This window comes from Eublepharis macularius, chromosome 2, assembly GCF_028583425.1.
Source record: "Eublepharis macularius isolate TG4126 chromosome 2, MPM_Emac_v1.0, whole genome shotgun sequence".
NCBI lineage: Eukaryota > Metazoa > Chordata > Lepidosauria > Squamata > Eublepharidae > Eublepharis > Eublepharis macularius.
The window spans coordinates 140155550-140181300 of record NC_072791.1 but is presented as its reverse complement, the minus strand read 5'-3'; the positions used below and the strand labels follow the sequence as shown (position 1 = coordinate 140181300).

Below are 25751 nucleotides of genomic sequence, written 5' to 3'. Positions count from 1 at the left end.
AACATATTGCAGAGCTATACTCTTCCTACAGGGCAGCTTTCTAGGAAGGGGGAGAGTTCAGGGGGGCAAAAGCTCAACACTGCACACACAATGTGGGAAAATGCATGGGATGTAACAGTGGAAAAACACTTAGCAAACTCCAGGCCTTTTCCTCCCCATAGTCTTTGGCAGTTGCATATTGCTCAGGGCAGGCAGTTTAAGCAGCACTTGGGAATCATCGGAGCACTTTCAGCAGAGAAAGAACAGGAAATGACCCCCCCCAACCCCAGCCAGAGGAAACACTCAGACATCTGGATTATCTACACATCTGGAAACCTCTCTCAATAACAATAGCTACCCTAGGTGCAGGTCAAGAATTAGGCCCACTGGGAGATCACAATCAACTTATTTGACAGCTTCAGATGTAACTTTTGGGCCAAGTGGAGTTGAGTGCAATCCTCTTCTTTATAAAACATGTTCTCTGTCTCTGTGAGCACTTGGTGCTTCCTTTAGAGAAGGAGCTCTACTTTACAAACGAGCTCAGCTGCCAGCCTCTTCCAGACAGAAGCTCTGGATTTAAGGAGAATAAATGCAGTCCTACATAAGGACTTTGGTCCTACATACGGCTCTCAGTGTTTGCACACAGAATCCATGAGGCCTCCTCTCTCTTATTAGATAAGCAGTTCATTAAGGGACACTAATGGGGAGCTTTCCTCAGATGATCCTTACACTCTGGGGGAACCTTTAACATCAATGGCCCTCCCACTCTCTGGTCAAATTTATCCTACCTCATTCTTGTCTCTGAAAATGGGGGAGGGGGAGGGGAGTAGTCACTGCAGACTCAGTTTGTCACTCAAATTTAGCTACTTTCCCTTGCTTGGTTTTATTCTCGGCCTTCTTGCTCTAGGTGGGTATATCCAGGCAAACAGATAAATAGCGTGGGTTTTGACATTCTGTTCTATATAGCGAATTTAACTACTGTAGGATTTTTAGGAAAGCACATAAAGGAGAGTTCTCCTGATTGTCTTCTCCGTCACCCTCTGGGGAAAGCTATCAACTCTTATAATTTGAATGGCTGCCAGAAGTCTGATTTCTGAGGTATATCTTGTTATTTTCACCACAAAATTCAGAAACATGCAACAGAAAGCGGAAAACAATTCAATATCCATATAAAATTTTTCTCAGTTACACTAGTGGCCAAAATTGTAGAAACCTTTTGGGAAACGTGTATTTTTGAGGTTTGATGGCTCATAACTAGAGATGGCACGATCCAAAAAAAAATACCGACTAAGCTGTTCGTGGATCCGGACCGCTGTCGAACCCAGGCCACCGATTCTAACCGATCAAGTCCCATTTCCGATCCGGAATCGGGAAGGCCAAAGCGGGAGGGCGCCCCGCTGTTTCCAGCGATATAGGAACGGTGGTTGGTGGCAGCAGCCACCAGGCCCGGCAGCCCCGATGAGCCGCCTCCCTTCAGGGAGGGAGGGGACATTCACACACACACACACACACTTAGAGTAGAGGGGGGGGAGTTTTTAACCCGGCAACGAGCCACCTCCCCTCAGGGAGGGGACATTCCCAGGGCCGGATCTACCGTTGCCAGCACCCAGGGCAACCATAGGCTCTTGCGCTCGTGCGCGCACTTCTGGGTCCCCCCCCCGCCCATGCAGCAAGCCGGCTGTCCCGGTGTGCTGCGGAGCTGGCAGCAGCACAAGTGGCTCAGCGGCTGCCCGTGCCGTTCACCTGCCCCGCAAGAAAAGGGGCGGCCAGCTTGCCCGCGTGCCCTGGCGCAGGTGGCCTCCCAGCCTCCCGCGCTGCCTTTTGCCTTTCCCCAGGACAAGGAGCGGCTGGCTTGCCCGCGCACCCCTTGTCCTGGGGAAAGATGAACGGCGCAGGCGGCCTCCCGCGCTGCCTTTTGCCTTTCCCCAGGACAAGGGGCGGCCGGCTTGCCCACGCACCCCTTGTCCTGGGGAAAGACGAACGGCGCAGGCGGCCTCCCAGCCTCCCGTGCTGTCTTTTGCCTTCCCTTTGTGCCCATGGCTTCAGAACACCCCCTTCCCCCTCCCTCCCCTGGGTTGCTGCTCCGTGGTTGGAAGGAAGCCTGCTAATCAAGGAAAGCTTGTGTTTCGAGGGCGACAGAAGGAGGGCAAACACAGCTCATTCCCCTGGCTCCGTAGCCCCGGGAATAAATTACTAGCGCCAGAACGTCTGCAATTCCGAACAGAAACCGATATATCCGATCAAGTCCTGAACAAGCAAACCCCCGACTGCTGGATCGGTTGCCGTGGACGGAACCGAGTAGCTAAGTCACGATGGCGCAAACGCCAAAATCGGGGGTTTTGAAATCGTAATTCAGATCGTGCCCATGTCTACTCATAACACCACTTTTTTTGGAGTAATACCATAAAATTATATATCAATGGAAAGATAATTTAATCAAGAATGTAATGCAATAACTTATGAAGGGTTTTTTTAGAACAGTAGTTATAAAGAAGAAAATTGAAACACACAGAAAAAATGAGTTATACAACAATTCTCACCATGTCAGTTAATACTTAGTTGGGTAACCTTTTGCTTTAATTACGGCCTTACAACACCTTCCCATGGAGTGAACCAAGATTTTTAGTTCTGCAGATGTTATAATGTGAAACCATGATTGAGTTATTGTTTCTATTAATTGTGTTTTATTGCTGGGTTGCTTCTCACTAACCAGTTTCTTTAGTTGGCTCCATAGATTTTCGATGGGGTTAATGTCTGGGCTATTCCCAGGCCATTCCAACAGTGGAATATGATTATCTTGAAACCATTTTTTGCACACAGCAGCAACATGACATGGAGCTGAATCTTGTTGAAATATAAATGCTTCATTATCTTGGAAAAGATCACGTGTGGAAGGCTTCAGTTTGGGCTCAAGTATTTCATTTATGTATTTTTGGGCATTTATATTGCCATTTATCACACAAATTCTGCCCACACCTTTTGATGTCGTACGAGCCCATATCATAACACTACCTGGGTGTTTCACGGTAGGTGTAATGCAATCAGGATTTAAATCTTCTCTGATTCTTCTTCTCACGTATTTTATGCCATCACTACCAAACTGGGAGATTTTGGTCTCATCACTCCCAATAACACTGTCCCATTGTTCCACTGTCCAGGTAACATGGGTTTTAGCCCAGTTTAATCTTTTCAACCTTTGTTTGAGAGATAACAATGGCTTTTTTCGTGGAATACTAGCATTAACACCAAATTCCTCCAGTCTGCGCCGAACAGTCCTTGCACTCAACTTCACATTGAATTGCGCCATTTCGTTCTGTATACACCCCGATGATTTTCTTCTGTCACCTAGGCTCAGTCTCTCAATTCTTATATCATCCCTTGCTTGTGTGCACCTTTTCCTGCCTTTACCAGTCTGGTTTTGTAGTGACTGAGTTGCCTTATACCTTTTCAAAAATTTAGAAACGCCACCTTTGGTTAAGTTTCTTCTATTTTTCAATTTTTCTTCTAATTTTTTTTTAAATATAATTTTTATTGGATGGGTTAACATACAATTAACATTATAACAATTACATCTTCCTTCATTTCCCATGGTTATATGCTTCCCACCCCCTCCCCCTTTTCTGTGTTGACTTCCAACAGCACTCCAACCCCCCGTTTTCTAATCTTATTTCAAAATCCTAGTTGTCACTTTTTTATTACTGGTAAAGATCTAAACTATATCTTATCTTGTTTAATAACTTTCAAAAGACCATAATTGTCCTTTAACATCCCATTTTTTCCTCTAAATATTTTCTCATTTTCCCCCAATCCTCAAAGTATCCCTTTGAATCTTGATCCCTCAGTTTTCTTGTTAATTTGTCCATTTCCGCCATGTACAACAATTTTTGTGTCCATTCTTCAATTCCTGGTATTTCTTCTTGCCCGGGGTCTGAGTCCCAGCCCCCAGACTTGCCAGGAGGGAGCAGTGGGAGGCAACCGGGAGGCAGTGGCCCTACCACCCCAGCCAGCAACCAGGTCCAGAACCTGCCCACTCCAGGGGGAAGGGGTGAAAGGCCAAAGCCTCAGAGGGCTGGAGGGAGCAGGGAGAGACCAGCCAGTCCCACCCTCCAGGGGGAAGAGAGGGGGCTAAGCAGGACAGAGGAAAAGGGCCAAGGCAGGGGGAATAGGGACCCAGCAGCAGCCCAAACAGAGCCCTTACCAGCCAAGGAGGAGAAGCAGCCACTACAGCCCAGAGCCACACCGTGGCTAGAGGACAGCAGCCTGGCTCAGGAGTTGCTAGGAGCCAAGCCCCTCCAGGTGGAGCTGCCACAGGCATTCTGGGGGAGGAGATGGGGAGCCCCGCCCAGCATCAATGAGCAGGCAGCCCAGAAGCTGGCCAGGGTAATTCCTCGCGAGCAAGGCCAGGCAAGCTCAGCAGCGCAGAAGGCGGCTGGGGCAGCTCCTCACGAGCAAGGCCAAGGAGACCTCAGCTGGGGATGGCTCGCATTCAACCCCACCCTGCCAGCAAGGCAAGGAAGCCAAGAAGGGATTAGTGGTAGGAGGGAAACACCTGAGGGAAGGCACAGCTGGGCCAAGTCAGGAGAGGGAACAAGCCTAGAAGGAGGGCGGGGCGGGGAAAGGAAACCCTATATAAGGTGGCTAGGAAGAGCTCTGAGGTAGTGGGTGTGAGTAAGGAGTGATGGTGTGGAGTGAGAGCAGAGTAGTGCAAGAATGGAGGCTTGGAGGAGACTTCTGGGAGGAGGAGATGATGGAGGACGCAGGGGATAAGCAGGCCAGGTTGAGCAGGCCAGCGACTGGATTGAGAGGGAGTCAGGGTGATGTATACCACCCCTCCTTCCACAGAGCAGGGTCCTGCAGCATCCCTGGTGCCCCTCTGACGTCAGGGCCGGCCCAGCCGGCGCCCCGCCCAGCGGCGGCAGCGACAAGCCCTGACAAGTTGGTGGCCCATATGGGGAAGGTCGTTCCGACGCAGGCGCCAGTCGAAGGGATGTATCCCAATGCCGCAGCCCGAGTGGGGCTCAGACTGTGGCTGGAGGAACACCTGGACAGAATGTGGAAGCTGGAGGTGGCCTTCCAAGCAGCTCAGGCAGTGGAGCAGCAGATGCCAGCCTGTGCCCCCACAGCCTCCTCGCCAGTGGTATGTGTGTTGGCTTGGAAAATCAACCCGCCAGCTGACTCAGCTGGCAGGGGGATGGAGTCTATGTGCCATTGTGAAGATAGGCCGGCAGAACCTACAGGCCCTGTTGGACTCAGGGAGCGCAGTCTCGGTGATCCACATCCAATTCGTCCCAGCCGCCACCCTACTGCACCGCTGGATCCCAGTGACAGATGTGATGGGCCGCACCCTCCCGTATCCTGTGGTCTGGGTCACGGTGGAATACCTGGGGGCGCGCCGCCGCATAGAGGTTGTCAAGGTAGCCCACTTGCCCCACCCAATGCTGCTGGGTAGAGATGCCCCGGAGTTCTACAGGCTACTCAGGGAGGCAGCGGAGGGGTTGGCAAACCCACAAGTCGCCCCAGTTCTGCAAGTGGAGGAGGCCGCCGACCCAGATCAGGGTCCCTCTGTCAGACCAGGGGCAGAACAATGGGCTGAAGACCCAGCTGGACCCCCGGCAGACCGCCCATTCCGCAATGCCCAAGGGGCAGATGAGTCCTTGCAGCGCTTGCGAGAGACAGCGGCCCGTGAGGAGGAGCTAGTGCGGGATGAGCGGAGGTCTCATCGGCTTCCTCGCATCGAGAAGCAAAGGGGTGTGTGGGTCCGCCTGGCCCATGCCCCGAATGGCCAGGGAGAGGTCCGCCAACTACTTGTGCCAGCAAACTATCGGGCGGAAGTCCTCCACACGGTCCATGAGCACGCTTGGGCCGGGCACCTGGGGCACCACAAGACCCTGAGGAAGGTCCTTGAGCAGTTCTTCTGGCCCTCCATGAATGTAGATGTGAAGGCTCACTGCCGCTCGTGTCCCACCTGTCAGCGGGTGGCAGCTCGCCGCCCGCCGAAGGCCCCCCTCTCTCCGCTGCCTGTCATGGAGACGCCCTTCCAACGCATCGCAATGGACTTCATCGGACCGCTGCCACACACACCCCAGGGCCACCGCTTTGCCCTGGTGATTGTGGACTATGCCACGCGGTTCCCCGAGGTCATCCCGCTGAAGACCATGCAGACCCCGGGGATGGTCCGGGCCCTGTCCAAGTTTTTCGCAATGGTGGGGCTGCCGGATGAAATTTTGACGGATTGGGGGCCCGTTCCGTGCCACAGCCATGCGCCAATTCTGCTGGAATTTGGGGATCTGGCAGGTGTTCACCTCGGCTTGCCACCCTCAAACAGATGGTTTGGCAGAGTGGCTGAACCAGACCGTCAAGGAGGCCCTGAAGAAGATGACGCGGGACAAGCCTCACCAGTGGGACCTGTACATCGACCTGCTGATGTTCACCCTCCGGGAGACCACGCAGGCCTCCACTGGCTTCAGCCCATTCGAGCTGCTATATGGGTGCAAGCCACGGGGGATGCTCTCTCAGCTGACAGATCGCTGGGGGCCCCGGGCCAGCAGCCCCGCACCCCCCATACAGGAGTACGTGAGCCAGCTCCATGACCGGGTGCAACAGTCCCAAGCAGAGGCGAATCACAGACTGACTTGCACCCAGTCAAACCAAAGGCCGCCTATGACCGGGGCGTGCGGATGAGGACTTTCCAGGCTGGAGAGAAGGTCCTCGTGTCCAACTCGTGTTCCCAAGAGAGGAAGGGGACCAGTGGAGGGGACCCTACCAGATTCGAAGGGTGCTGGGCCCCACCACCTACGAAGTCCAGTGTGGGGTCGGCCGGCATTGGCGGAAGACCCTGCATGTGAACCTCCTAAAGCAGTGGCACGAGCGCCCAGGAGAGGAGTGCAGCGTGGCTGAGGACCCGTTAGAGCTTCCTGACAGTGCACTGCCATGGACCACCGATGCCCCGGAGTTCGAGGAGCCCAAGGTGGACCCCCAGCTCGACCCAGCTCAGAGGGCCCAGCTACAAGACCTCTGGGCCTGGGTTCCCAGGGTCTTCTCTCGCAGGCCGGGCAGCACGAGCCTGATCCAACATGCCATCCCGACGGACCTGGGGCAGACAACCCGGGCTACCTGGCGCCCCATCCCCAGGAAGTGGTGGGAGGCAGTGGAGAAGGAGACCGACAAGATGCTCAGGCTTGGGGTAATCAAACCCTCGCAAAGCGCTTGGAGGAGCCCGATAGTCTTGGTGCCCAAGCCGGATGGGACCACCCGATTTTGCATCGACTATCGCAAGCTGAATACGGTGGCCCAGTTGGATGCATATCCCATGACCCGAGCAGATGTGCTGGTAGATCACCTAGGGTCCGCCCGCTACCTGTCAGCCCTAGACTTGACGAAGGGCTACTGGCAAGTGCCCCTATGGCCAGAAGATCGGGAGAAGACAGCCTTTGCCACCCCACAAGGCCTCTTCCAGTTCAAGAAGATGCCGTTTGGTCTCCATGGGGTGGCCGCCACGTTTCAGCGGCTGGTGGACCAAGTGCTGGGAGAGTGCCGGGCGTATGCAATGGCATACATAGATGACATCATCATCTTCAGCCCGGACTGGCCCACCCACCTCCAACACTTGGAAGCTGTCTTAAAGGCCCTCCAGCGAGCCGGACTACGGGCTAACCCAAAGAAGAGCCACCTGGGGTTCCAGGAACTCCAGTACCTGGGCTTTGTGGTCGGGGGAGGCCGGGTTCACCCATCACCAGACAAGGTGGCCTCGATAGCCGATGCCCTACAGCCACGGACCAAGAAGCAGGTCCGACGTTTCCTGGGACTGCTGGGGTATTACGGGCGGTTCATCCCCCACTTCGCCTCCCGAGCCACCCCCCTGACGGACTGCTTAAAGAAGGGGCTGCCCAACCAAGTCCAGTGGACCCCAGTGCTAGAAGAAGCTTACAAGGACCTGCGGGCAGCCCTCTCTAACACCACAGCCCTGTGGAACCCGGACTTTGACTGACCCTTCACGCTGGCCACAGATGCTTCTGACACCAGCCTTGGGGCTGTCCTGACTCAGGAACGGGACGGAGCGGACGTCCCCATTCTCTTCCTGAGTCGGAAGTTGCAGCCCGCAGAGAAGCGCTACGCAACCGTGGAGCGGGAGGCCCTAGCGGTCAAGTGGGCTGTGGGGGCCCTGCAGTACTACCTGGCCAATAATCCCTTTGTCCTGCTAACGGACCATACACCCCTGCAGTGGCTCCACCGCATGAAGGCGCACAACCCCCATGTGCTACGGTGGTACCTCTCCCTCCTCCCCTTCCAGTTCACCATCAAGTACCGCAAGGGGGTTGCATGTGGACGCGGACTTCATGTCCCATATGTTCGAGACCGACCCTGACCCCCACAACTCAAAGCTAAGCGGGGGGGGTGTCCGGGGTCTGAGTCCCAGCCCCCAGACTTGCCAGGAGGGAGCAGTGGGAGGCAACCGGGAGGCAGTGGCCCTACCACCCCAGCCAGCAACCAGGTCCAGAACCTGCCCACTCCAGGGGGAAGGGGCGAAAGGCCAAAGCCTCAGAGGGCTGGAGGGAGCAGGGAGAGACCAGCCAGTCCCACCCTCCAGGGGGAAGAGAGGGGGCTAAGCAGGACAGAGGAAAGGGGCCAAGGCAGGGGGAATAGGGACCCAGCAGCAGCCCAAACAGAGCCCTTACCAGCCAAGGAGGAGAAGCAGCCACTACAGCCCAGAGCCACACCGCGGCTAGAGGACAGCAGCCTGGCTCAGGAGTTGCTAGGAGCCAAGCCCCTCCAGGTGGAGCTGCCACAGGCATTCTGGGGGAGGAGATGGGGAGCCCCGCCCAGCATCAATGAGCAGGCAGCCCAGAAGCTGGCCAGGGCAATTCCTCGCGAGCAAGGCCAGGCAAGCTCAGCAGCGCAGAAGCCGGCTGGGGCAGCTCCTCACGAGCAAGCCCAGGCATGCTCAGCAGCACAGAAGGCGGCTGGGGCAGTTCCTCGTGAGCAAGGCCAAGGCGACCTCAGCTGGGGATGGCTCGCATTCAACCCCACCCTGCCAGCAAGGCAAGGAAGCCAAGAAGGGATTAGTGGTAGGAGGGAAACACCTGAGGGAAAGCACAGCTGGGCCAAGTCAGGAGAGGGAACAAGCCTAGAAGGAGGGCGGGGCGGGGAAAGGAAACCCTATATAAGGTGGCTAGGAAGAGCTCTGAGGTGGTGGGTGTGAGTAAGGAGTGATGGTGTGGAGTGAGAGCAGAGTAGTGCAAGAATGGAGGCTTGGAGGAGACTTCTGGGAGGAGGAGATGATGGAGGACGCAGGGGGTAAGCAGGCCAGGTTGAGCAGGCCAGCGAGTGGATTGAGAGGGAGTCAGGGTGATGTATACCGCCCCTCCTTCCACAGAGCAGGGTCCTGCAGCATCCCTGGTGCTCCTCTGATGTCAGGGCCGGCCCTGCCGGCGCTCTGCCCAGCGGCGGCAGCGACAAGCCCTGACACTTCTCTCTTCCAATATCGTGCATATAACGTTCTTGCCGCTATCATATAATACAATAATACTCTGCCTTTTCTATTAACATCCTCTAAATGCAAGGATAATAATAACATTTCTGGATTCTTAACAACATTATATTGGAGTATTGAAGACATTTCAGCACATATTTTAGACCAAAAGTCTCTAGCCTTGCCTCAACTCCACCACATATGAAATAGAGAACCTTCATGCTCCTTACATTTCCAACACTTGTTAGATAGCCATTTGTTCACAATGGCTAACTTCTTCGGTGTTAAATACCATCTATAAATCATTTTATAGTCATTTTCTTTAATACTGGTTCAAGTTGAAATTTTTAGTGTATTTTTCCACAATTGCTCCCAAGCTTCCATCATAATTTCATTATTATAATTTATCGCCCACTTTACCATTTGAACTTTCACTGTCTCATCTTCTGTATACCATTTTAATAACAATTTATACATTTTAGAAATTGCTTTGTTATTATCCCCCAGCAAAAGTTCTTCTAACTCTGAATTTTTAATTCTAAAACCTGTCCTCCTTTGATCTGACTCAAATAAATCTTTGATCTGTCGGTATTGTAGCCAGCCATATTTGAATGGTAATTCCTCATGTGACCTAAGTTTCAACTCATTATTTTCTATTTCTATAAGCTCTTTAAAGGTAAGCCATTCTTTTCCCTTATACTCTAAGTTCGGATTGATTACTTCAACTGGAACAATCCATAGTGGTTTCTCTTGATCAATGAACTTTTTATATTTTAGCCAGGTTAGAAATAAATTCCTTCTCAAATAGTGGTGCTGGAACATTGCGTCCATTTTATGTTTATTGTACCATAACTATGCATGCCATCCAAAAAGCTTGTTATATGCTTCCAACGTTAACAATTTATGATTGGATAAAGACACCCATTCTTTAACCATACTAGACATATTGCTTCATGGTATAATCGAAGATCAGGTAACTGCATTCCTCCTCTTTCCTTCGCATCACAGAGCACTTTCATTTTAACTCTAGGTTTCCTTCCTGCCCACACAAATTCCGATATCTTCCTCTGCCATTTTTCAAATTGTTTTTTGTCTTTAATAATTGGTATCGTTTGCATCAGAAAGATAATTCTAGGCAGCACATTCATTTTAACTGTGGCAATCCGACCTAACCATGATAGATTTAATTTATTCCATTTTCTCATATCCCTTTCGATTTGTGTCCAAAGCTTTTCATAATTATTCTTAAACAAGTCAATATTTTTAGCTGTCAGCTCTATTCCCAGATATTTGGTTTTGTGTACCACCTCACAGTCTGTTACTTCCCCCAATTCTTGTTGCTTCTTGGTCATATTTTTGGTTATTATTTTTGACTTTTTTATTTATATAAAAACCTGCCAAGTCTCCAAATTCTTTAATCTTATCTAGTAATCCTGGCAGAATTTGTATTGGGTCTTCTACTACAAACATCACATCATCCCTTGCTGGTGTGCACCTTTTCCTGCCTTTACCAGTCTGGTTTTGTAGTGACTGAGTTGCCTTATACCTTTTCAAAAATTTAGAAATGCCACCTTTGGTTAAGTTTCTTCTATTTTTCAATTTTTCTTCTAATTTCTTCATAACTGTAGCCTTGTTCACTTAATAGTACTATTTTACATCGCTTTCTGGGTGACCAGTCAACTCTTTGTGCCATTTCTTTAATTTTTTTTATTTATTACGTTTTACAAGCTCACTAAATGAAAGAACACAAAACAAACCAACCAACTTGATAGCAATCACATAACACACTAACAAATGACCTCCTCTCAGCTCCAATACATAACATCAATAGCTGAATCCTACTGTGACTTGATTGGCTCAGTGCCAAAACAAGATGACACCTGATTGGCTCCTACATTCAAATGAAGGAAAGCTACTTCATATCAACCTAAGCAAGTTGTGCTTCCTTTTCCTGGTTATTTGGCTATAACATTTGATAGAATACAGATAATTGAACAAACTTTGTTGCATTACATTCTTGATTAAATTATCTTTCCATTGATATATAATTTTATGGTATTACTCCAAAAAAAGGTGGTGTTATGAGCCATCAAACCTCAAAAATACACTTTTTCCAGGTTTCCAAAATTTTGGCCACTAGTGTATAAAGTATAATTTATATATGCTATTAGAATAGAAATTTCAAATAGATGAAGCATCAGTGATCCACTCTTCTGACTCTACCCATGTTCCATCTCTAAAAATGAAGGAGTTACACTGACTCCACAGTAAGAGTCCAGTGGCACCTTAGAGACCAATGAGGTGTAAGCTTTTGAGAGTCAGAGCTTACACTCTGAAAGTCTTCTTGGTGCCACTGGCCTCAAATCCTGCCGTTCTACTGCAGACTAACATGGCTACCAACCTAAACTAACTACACAAGAGACTTCCACACACACTTTATTTTGCTTGTCTATCTCTTTCAGTGAATCAGCACAATGAAAATGAATCTATCTTCAGTTTATGACAGAGGGCTTAACGGCATGCAGCACTGAAGATACAAGACTGAACAGATCTCTTTAAAGTTTATTAATAGCAGCTCTTTGGGAGGGGGAGTTAATCCTTTCCCTGGAAACAGCCCCTCTGGAGCTGCTATCTGCCCCAGTAGGGAAAACTTAAGGGTACTCTCTCATGGCAAAATGCACCTCTAGAAAGGGGGAAGGGAGTCACTGGAAAAATGTTAATTTATCTAGCACCACCTCTCTCCCCACCCTAATGCTATAAATGGAAATGTAAAAGAACAAAAGATCCAGTCACAGATCCCAAATTTTCAAAAACCAGTGGGGGAAGACTGTAACCTTCCAGGGCATTCAGTTGCTGACCTAAAAGTAGCAGTTCTCTTGCAGAAGAATTTCAAAGGGGGATTAGAAAGAGAGACTGCTGAATCACAACTGATAAGGAAGCTCAAGACAATGCTTCAACCTGGACTGAATTGAGACAAAGGCTTCCTGTCTCATTACCAATGCTAATTTCTCCACACACACTACCCGTCTGCATACTTTTACATATCTTAAAAGTTAAATGTATTATGTCTTTCTACACCTTTATGCTGGCATTAACTATTTTATTACCTGTTAAGGATGTATTGCTATAGTAATGGTCTTTGACCGCAAATAAATATTCATTCCACACCCACTACCCCTCTGCATACTCCACCCTATTCAATCATGCCAGCTTTTGTCATTATGAGCTATTGTCATTTGGCTTCTGTAATCACTCCTCTCTCCAAGATATAAAAACAGATGGACTCACATTCTAGTTGTATCTAAAGAAGTGAGCTGTGGCTCAAAAAAGCTCATACTTTACCATTAATTTTGTTAGTCTTATAGGTGCTACTGGATTCTTGCCCCAGATCCCAAATATTTCATCTTGTGGAACCCTTCAGCTCTTCTGTGATTCACAGCTGTACTTCATAAAGATGTCACAAGAGACAGGTGTGGAAAGATAGCACTATGTACAAGACTAGCAGCAACTAAACTTGCCTACTGGGAAAAGAAGCTCCTAGAACAGAAGAGCTTAAAGGATAAAATATACATAGCAGCTCTTGTTCTATATATAAAAACAAATGGCCACTTTCTACTCATTCTTGACAGCCAAGTCAGTCTAGATTGAAGCACCCTATAAGAATCATAGTCAAATATACTGCACTGGATCCAAGGTTGCCCTTACCACTGGTATAAGTGGTCTCTTGCTAACAGAAGAAGTAATTTCCATTAGTAGATTAGCAGTGTGCTAGAGAAAAATCACTTCTACGCCACAAAGATTTTCCTCTAGCACGATGCAATTGCACTGCAGGAAAGGCCACTTTGGTGCCTGCATAATTTAATCATCACTGTGCCTGTTAATAAAAAAAATATCTCCCATTCTACCAATTACTGTGCAAGATAATATGCTACTACTTGTAAAGAAGGGCTTAGAGGAGAAGTTCCTAGTTCCATGAACAGAGCTCATCCCTCTAAAGACATTACTCATATTGTGATTGTAGTGAAGAGGCCTGCTTTGGGCCTAACAAGTCAAGCGCTATGCCTGCTCAACTTGAATTTGCAAAGCTTGAGAAAAGCTGCTGCCTGTGTCTGTAAGAAAAGGGCGATTTCATCTCATGTGCCATCTCAAGCCTTGTTAGTGTTATCCATACCAGATGCAAGGCTTCTTCAAAACGGCTAAAAAAGGGAGTCAGGCACCACAGCCATCATGGCTGTGTTACATTCCATCTCATTAGCTTATCATGAGCCACTTTGGTTCTCATTGTGGGAGGGGTTACAGGGTGTAAAGACTTCGTTCTGCTGCAGAGAATCAAGCCCTTACATCACTGCCATATTCTGACTGGTCTTTTGCTGTTCCCAGGCTTTTGGAAATAGAGATTGGTTCAGTTAGCTATGCAATTGCACTTGGACTGTCATTCAACTAGAATGTCAGCCCTTGGCCATTTTGGCTCTAGGTTTGGCTCTGACATGGCCACGCCTTTTACCACTTCAAACTTGGAGCATGGGGTCTGGACAAGACTCTGCACTGTGGCTTCATGGATTTACAATCTTACTATGATGCCTGAAACCTTTGATGCTGGATTTGATATTGCTGATCAATTACTCGAGCAAGTATGTTAGATGTAGGTTATTTAGCTTTCTTGTTTTCTTTACCATTTTAGACACACGTTCTAGTTTAATCATTTTAATTATATTTTATCTCAGTGTGGTGTCTCTTTGGTTCAACAGCTTCAATCTGAAGACAATATCTAGGCCAGTTTGGCCCTGTGCTACCTTTGTATCTTTTGGTTGGGATTCAGCTTGCTGTCTCTTAAGTACATGTATAGACATCTGTCAAACTCATACCCTGGTGATGACATGGGGACAGCTTGTTCATACCTGCTCCCACTCTACACGTACTGATTATAACATGAGTCATGTGGTCTGCAGAGAGCTAGTGTGTTGAATACACAATCCCTACAAGGGAAAGTTGTACTGTTCCTTGATGTCCCTTCCCCAACACAATATGAAACTACATATATTTACACATAATATTTGCCTTATGCAGAGGCTAACATGAACACAGTGCCTATTTATTGGCAGACCACTAAGTACTGTTTGCATACTATTGGGAGTACTTAGGATCCCACCCATTTGGCTTTTTGAATAGGTACAGTTTGCATTCACTGCTAAACAAGCCCCATCCAGTCTTATGAAATGCTTAAAGGGACATTAGATTCATAAATGATAAGTGACAAAGGGACTCATCCTGCTACTCATTACAAAAGTGAGCTCACTGCATTGAACCTTGTTCCATTTTTCTATTGCATTCTTCCTCCAAGGAGCTCAGGAATCATACATGATTCTCCTTCCTTCCCATTAATTTCCAGCCTGTAATTTGAAGCCATTTTCTAACACTTGCTGTTCCTTTTCCACAAACTCACCTTGGTCATGATATAACACATTTACAATTCATGCAGCCTGGGCCGCTTTCATCTGGGGGGTTCAACTTGCGTAGTTTGTGCTGCCGGATTTCCCGCACTAAAGTATAGAAGGCATCTTCAACTCCCTGCAAGACAGCAACAAATTGTCTCAACTAAAAAAAAAAACAAGAGAGACAACTGAAAAAAGTCACAAAGGATGCAGGTTTCAGGAATTGCTTCTGAATATTTGAGGTGTGGTATGGCAACCAGGTAACACCATGGATTATTAATTATTGTGTTTACATCCCACCTTTCTTCCCAGGGGGGACCTAAATTGGCTTATATCATTCTCCTCCATTTTATCCTCACAACAAAACCTGAGAGTGTGTGACTGGCCCAAGGTAAGCTGCCAGGGCAGAGTGGAGATTTGAACCTAGGTCCTCCAGGACCTCAGCCAACACTCTAACCACTACATCACACTGGCTCAGTTTGTCTCTCACACACACTTGAAATCATGTTGCTGTCAACTGGTACAATTACAAGCAGAAGTTGCTTCCCAACATTACACACTTCTCTGTGAGTACCAGCTGTCATCCAGCCACAGACCTGCTATCATGCAGAGCAAGGGAAAGGTCAGCTAGGTTGTACACTGATCCAGCCACTGGCGTTTCCTGTAATCACAGCAGCATTTGTCCTGTATTCTGTTTATCAAGGAATTCCTGCCAGCTATACCTGCACAAAGCTGACCACTTCACAAGCCTCCACGGGCTCACATTCAGCTGGCTATAGCCATGCAGCTACTCACATGGAGGGGCACTAATCACATAAGCTGTCTGTAGGTGCCTGCACATGGGCAGGGGAAGCATCTTATACAATGGCAGGACTCTCTAGAGCACTGCCTCTGGATGAATTCTTGACATCCCACCCAGGATGTTGTCAAACTAGGCTATCTGCCAGCTTTATCTCAACATTACCTCAATGGAAAAAAATTACTCTTTTCACCAGCGCTTGGGGGCCATCAGCTGAGGCTACAAAATCCATAGCATGATTAGCAGATGGGGCACGTGTAGCCTGCTAGCATATTCATCTTATTTGCTCAATGGGTCTGTGTGCCAGCCTCACTCCTGTTATTATGCTGCCGCTGTAACTCTAAGCAGAGGGAGTGGGAACACAACCATCCTCCTTTGACACTACGCAGGGAGGTCAGCAAGTTGCCCAGAATAAAGGAGGGGGCAGTGGGGGGCATGAGTAAGAGATGCTCTTTTGCACTATGAGCAGCTGGACAGTTTCAGTCACAAGCAATTAGAGAAACCATTAGCAAAGAAGGCTTTGAAAATCTCATTTCACCTCTAAGTTATAATCTGGTCTCAGTGTACTAACATGAGAGAAAGCTGCACCATTGGAGAGGGGTAAGAGAAGGAGAAAAAGAATCCTTGTCTGGATTGCATGCATGATCTTTTATAAAAATTAACCTGAGTTTGCATCTGAGCACTGGAATAGGACTGACACCATAACTGCAGCGACTGGACTCTTGGGAGCATGGAGGGGAAGAGGGAAGTCCTTCAAAGGAGGCTACTGCAGCTTGACCTATCACACGCACATACCTGTCTAGTTTTGGCTGATGTCTCTATGTAGGGAATCCCATAGCTCCGGGCCAGCTCTTGGGCTTGCCTTGTTTCCACAGTTCGGGCGGGAAGGTCACACTTGTTCCCCACCAGTACCATGGGGACATCATCAGAGTCTTTCACTCTCTTGATTTGCTCCCTGCAGAAGACCAACTCAAAGTGAATCACATTTACTTAAAGCATTTATATTTCTTTTCATACTTGAGTCCTGAAGGCAGCTCATCTTTGTTATAAAATGAAATGAACTCATGATCATCCCCCATGAAATAAATTGCATAATTTAATGCAGCATAATATTTGTGCAGAATGTACTGAGTGCTGGCAGACAATGAAGTGGTAAAAGGCAAAAGGCTCATGGAACCACGTGTTTATAAAGGAAACTTCAAAACAAGTTTCTAAACTTTCAGCAGTCACAGCCAATTAATGTTAGGAAAATGCAGATACCACTTTCTTGTTCAAATAACATCACCTTCAATCATACAGTGGGTACATCTGTATTTAGTGATGCATTCTGCAATAAATATTTTTTTTCCACAGCACTTTGGGATTCCCTCTCCTCTCCCCACAACCACCATTTCTGGATGGTGCAGCCCAAGCAAATTCTCACTGCCACATACACTTAATTTTCCATGTACTCTAGCTCTGTTTACCAGGTAGCTGTAGACTTTGTATGTGGAACCCCTTTCCTTCATACACAAACAGTACAATCCTATGGTGACTTACTCCAGTCTAAAGACCATTGAAGTCAATGAGCATAGACTGGAGTCACTCTCCATAGGATTGCACTATAAAAGCAACATTTGAGAAAGGCAATCTGTGCAGCCCTCTATTTGCATGATTCCTCCCTCTCAAGCAGTATTGGGGTGGTCACATGACAGGGATGAATACGTATACAGGTCTCCTTGTGCAGCACCATGTTCAAGTAGCTAGGAATCCGGTGAAGTAATACTGCCACTTTACCACACAACATTTGTTGCTGCCCGGTAAGCGTCTGAAATCTGTCAGTGCCTACTGAGCATGCATGATTCTCATTCTTTTTCAGGTTTGCCCAAAAGTTTCAAGTTAACTGAGCCCTTGCTTAATACCCACTAATTCAATAGCATGACCCTCTACCTGAGATTCTTAACCAGGGCTATATGGCCCCTAGGAGGAGATTCGTAAATCTTTGGAGGTCATTTTAAAGTTTAGAGAGAAATGGGGGACATGACCCTAACCATTCTCCCCACTTGCAACAGCTTCTAAGAACAAGCAAAGGAGAGTTTGTTTTATGCTGCTCATCCTTGCACTAATAAAATCCCAAATCCTAAGATTTCTGTCCCAGAGCCTTAAAAATAGGCATCACACTTAACATGAAGGAGCTGGCTGGTGGCTATCAGTCACAAGAGACATATTACCTGTATGCCTGAGATCTGTGTATTATATGCATATATCATTCAGTAATAATGCTGTGCCCTTAGTGGGAACTATCACAGGCCAAAGCACCTGGTTCTAGTTATGTCTAGGCATCCTATACTGAAACACTGCTCTTTATTCTCATGCTAGCTTGAGCAGGAACCCATCCTTAGAGCTACTACAGCAGAAACAGTAGTAAAACCTCAGCCAACTTATCTACATCCTGTCGAAACTTTACATTATCAATACCACCACCTCACAGGTACCAGAAGATCTATTTCACTAACAATATAACTCTAACTAGGGAAATAGGGAGGAAATTGAAGATTTTGCCTCTCCTTTTAGTCACCAGGAACACTAAAATACTTTAATACTATGATGCTCCACCCCTGATCCACCAGCAATTCCCTCAAGTGAAATTTAATCAGGGTCATTGATAATAGCAGTAAGCTTAATTTGGTCCCCAGGGAAAGGCTCATTGAAACACTTTGTCAGGGGAAAAAAACCAAGATGCAGCACAGAGGACTCTTAAAGGGGGCATCAGTGCAACCTTTTCATCAAGGACTTCCTCTGGAAAGGAAAAGTGACATGCCCCCCACTGATCAGTTCCTACTGACCTGTACTGATGAATGTCTTCAAAGGATTTGGTGTTGTTAATGGCAAAGACACAAAGAAAGCCTTCTCCTGTTCGCATGTATTGGTCTCGCATGGCACTGTACTCCTCTTGACCTGCTGTGTCCAAGATGTCTAACAAACAGGTCTCTCCATCAATGACTACTTGCTTTCTGTAAGAATCCTTCAGGGTCAAGGAAGAATTAAGAGGTGTTAGGAAAGGAATACACAGACAGGTGCGTTTGTCTCATTTATTTCAAGGTCTCTTATGATTATTATACAATCACCCTGCCCCCAACAGCCTTCCACCCCTCCATATCTCTTCCTTTCCAATCAGTTTAGAATGCCTCTTCTGAAGGCATCATTCCCTACCCCTCCCCCACACACTCACTCAACACCAACAACTACTTTACACTGACTTTCCATTATACATTTTTAATCAACAAACATTTAGTCCTTATTTTCAAATCTGTCCACTGGGAGTCCTCATTACATCAGCTCCTCATCTCTGCTTTTCATTTGGGCATTCAGCACACAGTAAGCATGGCCTCTTCTGAACCATCCTTGCCTCAGCTCCCTGTGCTCTTGCTGCCTCTTCACTCCTACCCATCTACTCACTGGGAAGAAAATTTTCAAACATGCCAGGGAATTTGAGACCTATCCCAATAGACTGACACATTGACTAGACAGGGCATTTTTCACATGTTCAATTATGTTTGTAAATATTATGTACACACCTCTTTACTTTGTGTTACCTTTTCAATAAAGCAGCTTTTGTGATGCCACTCTCTACTCGGTAGCAACAAAACACAATTTCCCGTGCAATAACAATGTCTCCCTATTTTATTTACAGTAATTGCATAATTTAACAGAACTATACCACATGTAACCAGTTCTAGGAAAAATTATTTTGCAGGCGTCATATATGCTCCAAAGTCCATACATAAAGTGTCCAGTGCTTCAAGTGCTCTATTAATATTGCAACAGGTATTAAAGTGCAAATGCTTCCTAGCACCATGTACACATTAATTATTTCATACAAGCTCGCCTTATATTCCAACTGGAGTTGGGTATAGTCCAAGATCTGGTTCCAATAAACTGTGTAGTTCACAGATCACAAGTAGACCTTTGCGTGTATTCTTTAGGTGTACATTGATAATTCTGTGACATCATTATTCTAACGGAAGGTCCAGATCACCATTGTATCCGTTTCCAAACTCTTTCTCAAAGAACACAGTTGCTGGAAAAACATGCAATAACACATATTACACACCATCTTACAATAATTTACATTTACAATACAGCAATAATTATTGCATATACAATCAATATCACATGTACTCACTCAAAGTTTCATGCAGCTACCACTCCATATTAGTCATCAGTTTTCCAATTTTCACCATTTGCAATCCATTATCTCATAATCATCTTATCTACAACAGCCCTTCCACGCCCAATTAGTATACTATCCTTTCTTAAAGTGATCCACAATCTGAGGGTCACTAGCCCAAAAAACAGGTAAAGTCATTAGCTATATTCAAACCATTAGGTATGAGACTATTCAGTTTATAAATCCAAAGGGTCTCTTTTTGACGAAGCTCTCTTATTGCTGCCTCATGACCCCTTTTATGGGTCTTAAACAGCACAGTGAAGCTCATATCCATCTCACTGTGCTTCTTTTCCTGATAATGTGGAACCAATGGGGCTTCTAATACGTTGTTCTTTATTCTAGATTGATGCTCACTAAGTCTGATTCTGACAGAACGTATGGTGCTACCCACGTACATTAATCCACATGGACATTTTATTAGGTACACAACTCCCTCAGTATTACAATTAACAAACTCACGTATAGTATGTATCCCCATCTGTCTCATATCATCTAAGCTCATAATCAAGGAACACTGTTTACACCTCCCACATTTGTATAAGCCTTTTGGCAGCCCAGTATCCACCTTGTTAACGTTATGACTTAAATCGGAATGAATAATAAGGTCTTTGATGTTCCATGTTCTTCTAAATGCTACTAGTGGAGGAGTTTCACAGCCAGGAATCTCATTGACAAGTGGCCAGTACTTCAAAATTGCCCGTCTAATGGCATTAGCCCTGCTGCTGTAGTCAAAGACTCCAACTAGACGTTCCACTTTTGCACGTTCCTTTAATTTTAATAAATCTTTCCTATTTACCTCCTTAGCACGTTGTCTGGCTATAAGCAATACCCTCTCTGGATAGCCCCGTTGTTTGAGATTCTCCTGTAATCTATTACTCTCAATGTTATAATCAAAATCCCTAGTGGAATTTCTTTTTATCCTTAAGAATTGTCCAAAGGGTAAATTAGCCTTCAAATGGCCAGGGTGAAAAGATTTATAGTGCAATAATGAATTTTTATCAGTTTTTTTCTTGAATGGTCGTACTGCTAGAGTATCATTCTCCCCCTTATACACGGTCACATCCAAGTAGTCCACAGACTCCTTGCTTGCATGCCAAGAGAGCTTGATATTCGGATGTACCCCATTCATCCACTCTCCCAACTTCTGGGTATCAACATTCCCATTTGTCACCAACACGGAACATCAAAGACCTTATTATTCATTCCGATTTAAGTCATAACGTTAACAAGGTGGATACTGGGCTGCCAAAAGGCTTATACAAATGTGGGAGGTGTAAACAGTGTTCCTTGATTATGAGCTTAGATGATATGAGACAGATGGGGATACATACTATACGTGAGTTTGTTAATTGTAATACTGAGGGAGTTGTGTACCTAATAAAATGTCCATGTGGATTAATGTACGTGGGTAGCACCATACGTTCTGTCAGAATCAGACTTAGTGAGCATCAATCTAGAATAAAGAACAACGTATTAGAAGCCCCATTGGTTCCACATTATCAGGAAAAGAAGCACAGTGAGATGGATATGAGCTTCACTGTGCTGTTTAAGACCCATAAAAGGGGTCATGAGGCAGCAATAAGAGAGCTTCGTCAAAAAGAGACCCTTTGGATTTATAAACTGAATAGTCTCATACCTAATGGTTTGAATATAGCTAATGACTTTACCTGTTTTTTGGGCTAGTGACCCTCAGATTGTGGATCACTTTAAGAAAGGATAGTATACTAATTGGGCGTGGAAGGGCTGTTGTAGATAAGATGATTATGAGATAATGGATTGCAAATGGTGAAAATTGGAAAACTGATGACTAATATGGAGTGGTAGCTGCATGAAACTTTGAGTGAGTACATGTGATATTGATTGTATATGCAATAATTATTGCTGTATTGTAAATGTAAATTATTGTAAGATGGTGTGTAATATGTGTTATTGCATGTTTTTCCAGCAACTGTGTTCTTTGAGAAAGAGTTTGGAAACGGATACAATGGTGATCTGGACCTTCCGTTAGAATAATGATGTCACAGAATTATCAATGTACACCTAAAGAATACACGCAAAGGTCTACTTGTGATCTGTGAACTACACAGTTTATTGGAACCAGATCTTGGACTATACCCAACTCCAGTTGGAATATAAGGCGAGCTTGTATGAAATAATTAATGTGTACATGGTGCTAGGAAGCATTTGCACTTTAATACCTGTTGCAATATTAATAGAGCACTTGAAGCACTGGACACTTTATGTATGGACTTTGGAGCATATATGACGCCTGCAAAATAATTTTTCCTAGAACTGGTTACATGTGGTATAGTTCTGTTAAATTATGCAATTACTGTAAATAAAATAGGGAGACATTGTTATTGCACGGGAAATTGTGTTTTGTTGCTGCCATACTTACCGTGTTGCTCCATATTTTGTGCTAATTACTCTCTACTCGGTGACAATTCTTCATCTGCTTTCAATGATGCTTGATTGGCTGAAAACATCCCTCCAGGAAAGGGACTCTATGAGGACTTCAGGCAATCAGCATCAGCGACAATAGTTGAAGCACTATGGACACTGCCAGTTGCCACTTCCTATTCTGAAACAAGTGGTGACAGGCAGAGGTTCAGAGAAACGGTGCTGCTGCCTATGTGGGCTTGGCACTAGTGATCAAGGCACTATTGTATTGGGAAGAGGTTTTCTTGGAAGGGTAACACAGAGAAAGAGGGTCTAACCAGATGTACACAATACAACAAGTAACTTGTAACTGAACAAGTGGAAGCTATCACATCTGGTTAGGCCCTCAACAGCTCCATCAGTGGAGAGGGAGAAATGAAGGCCACAACTTTAGCACACAGCTACAGCTTTGGTCCTCTGAAGGATCTAGGGTGCAAGTCCAGGTTTGTTATAAAGTAGATTGGTTATGCGAGGTGTTTGTTCTGTGCTAGGTGGAAGGTCCAATGTTTTTACCTCTGAAGTTACAGAGCAGCAGGTGAAATAGGTCAGAAAACTTGTTACCATCTGAGCCTGCAGTTTTTGAATCGATTACAGTGCTTAAAATGGACAGAGGAAGAAGACTAAAACAGGTAACACTTCTAACGCCAGAGTAGTAACTAGTATGACTGAAGCCCTGTTCCTGGCATTTACAGTGTTGTCTCCTAACAGACAAGGTGTGCCTTTGACACTAAAGCCACCCAGCCTTAGGGCAGCTTATTTTCTTAACTTTATTTAGTGTGTGCCAATCCTTCTAAAGGCAGCTTTGCTCAAGGGAGCCAAGAGGGCCAGCAGTGGTTCAGTCATCTCCTGCGGCACACCCATACAAGCCAAAGAGTAAATACTCTGTGGGCAATCACTGGCTGGAGTTCATCTGCAGCATAAGTACCTCCTGTATGCCTATCCATAAAGCTGCACATCAAGACCAAGTCACACCCAGGAAAACACCCAGTAGATCTATTCCAGTATTTTACTTTCCTCAACTATAAATATTATAAGGGGGATAAGCTTCCTCCTATTCCCCAAATGCTCTTTTAGACTTAGCACATCTTAGATGCTGAGCACTTCCCTCATTCTCAGCATGAACTATTTCAGGAAACATGTTTAAATACAAAATACTGAGTGTTCAGTTGTTCCCACAAAGAACAACTTATAAAAGGGTACAGATTGCAAAGGGTGGGTACTTATGACTTTCTCATGAGGACCTTCCATCCCTCATCGCCAAGTCTGCTTGCCTTTTGCTTTATAGCTTCATGCTCCACAATGGTGCTCTAGGATGCATGCCTTCTGCAACGGGAGAACAGCAAGCAACATAATGGCTTCCTCCCCCCCCCCCGCTTCCATGGAAGACCAATTATGGGATGGATGAATATAGCAGGCCCCGGAAAAAAAAACTTGTATGGTCATTCTCACCTTAATTTTGATTTTGTTAATTAGACTTATAATTTATGTTCTTGCAACTTGGTTGCTGCATTGTTTATTGCCTTGTTTTGATAAACTCATACAAACATTTTCATATACACAAATGTGTAAACAAGTCATCAAATCCAACAATCACTTTGAGAACTCTTATCCCCTTGGATCCTGAGATATGGGTAAGATTTAAAACTAGGTAACCTAGTAGAATTTCTAAAACATTAGAAATGACAGGATTTCATCTTCCCTATGATGAAGGAGCCAGTCAGATCCCTTGATGCACTGCTATATCTAAAACAAACAGCCATTTGATACATAAACACTTCTTATCACAGTTCATTTGCTAGGTAGGTTGATCCTACAATAGGGTATTGCTAATTATTTTATTTATAGACCACATTTCTCACAGAGACTAAAGGATGGGACATTCAATTAACAATATAATAGGGTGTTGATTACAGAAGTTTGAAAACAAGCCTCATGGAGTATAATAGCAACCCCACCAGCATGGGTCTGGTGGAGGATAGCATAATCAGGCAGAGTTAGTTGGAACAGACACACCACGTCATTTTTTTAATCCACAACTCAATTATGCAAGCCAGGTCAATTCTCTCTTCCTGCAACAATCCGGTGAGGTGTGCAGTCTTGGGGGCTTCATTAATCTGGCTTTGCACAGCATTAGGGAAGAGGCGAAGGAAATAAGGGGCCCTGCATTGTCAACTTGCAGGACGCTACAGAGATTAGGTAGGCAGCGAGCAAGCTTGCCTGACACTGGCCATCTTTGGTAAATCCTACTCTCATGTCAACAGTTCCGATCTGCACTGATATACTGCATTCACCATACATTCTACTCCAGGCAGAGATTACCCCTTCAACCACTGTTCCTGGTCTCAACTGGCAGAGCTCTTCTATACTGAGGGGACCTTCTTATAGCCAGTGTGTACAATGTCCAGGCTACGGCTGCAAGCCCAAGGGCCAATAACTTTATTTACCCAGAGGAACAACTGAGCTAGCCTTCACTGTCTGAAGCAAGCCACGCCTCAGAACTTTTCCTTTGAGGCTCTGAGAAGGTAATGCAGTTGAGGCAGATGCAACTCCCTGAGCATTCAATTTGCCTCAACTGCATTAGCCATCAATTTTAAGATGTCGTTTTGCCCCTACCCCAATTGCAAAGCAGCCCAAGTAATTTGTATGTGTGTGTGTGGGGGGGGGGGGTCCTCTGCACCATTCTCCCCTTATCCTGTTTCACCAGCTGTGAAGTGGACCAAAATCAAGCTTGCTACAGCTAGTGAGGGGAGAGGGGAGGGAAGAGAGTAGTAGCTGACACAGCAGCACCAGGGAGAAGCAGCACCATTCCTACACCACAGCTTCGTGTCCCACATCTATTCAGGCAACTGACAAGGTTGTTTTATTTTATTTACATTGTTTATAGTCTGCCTTTCTCACTGAGACCCAAGGCAGATTACAATGTGAGTCAGTGCTGTCAACTTCAAGGACATTTCAATAATCAATGTAATAGGGTATAGAATGCATATTTGCCAAGATTAAAAACCAGCAGAAATCTAATACAATGTTAAAGGACTACTGAATCAGTGCAAAAGCCATTCTAATGTTGGCATATTAAACAACATAATATTACCCAGTAGGATCATACTTAAGCAACAGATAGTACGTAGAAGCACACAGTGGTAAAATCTATGGTCCCTATCACTGTACTGATGGATCTCTTTGAGTTCACTTTCTTACAGTACAGCTTACCTACCGGAGTAAAAAAAACACATTGTTTTCAGAAATCCAGAAGAGCGGTTGCATTCCTGACCTCTTCGTGTAGGGCATTCAATAAGGTGGACTGATTTATACTAGACCTCAAGGGCTCATTTATGTTTTTACTTGATTTTAACAGCCAAGTTGGGCAAGGATCCAGCACACAAGTAGTGGCTTTCACAGATGCCAGGATCCTGTCAAGATCCC

General features: G+C 45.9%; 1 protein-coding gene across 3 annotated transcripts in view; it reads right to left on the bottom strand.

Annotated features, from left to right (window-relative positions):
- Positions 1-25751, bottom strand: part of HRAS (HRas proto-oncogene, GTPase) — a 120960-nt gene that overhangs the window by 4650 nt on the left and 90559 nt on the right. For all 3 annotated transcript variants that reach the window (XM_054971492.1, XM_054971491.1, XM_054971493.1), the window contains 3 exons: positions 18505-18683; positions 16475-16634; positions 14892-15016 (listed from right to left, as the gene is read on the bottom strand). In XM_054971492.1, coding sequence (XP_054827467.1) covers positions 14897-15016; positions 16475-16634; positions 18505-18683 — 459 coding nt within the window. In that variant the 3' untranslated portion in view covers positions 14892-14896. The remainder of the gene's footprint in view (positions 1-14891; positions 15017-16474; positions 16635-18504; positions 18684-25751) is intronic.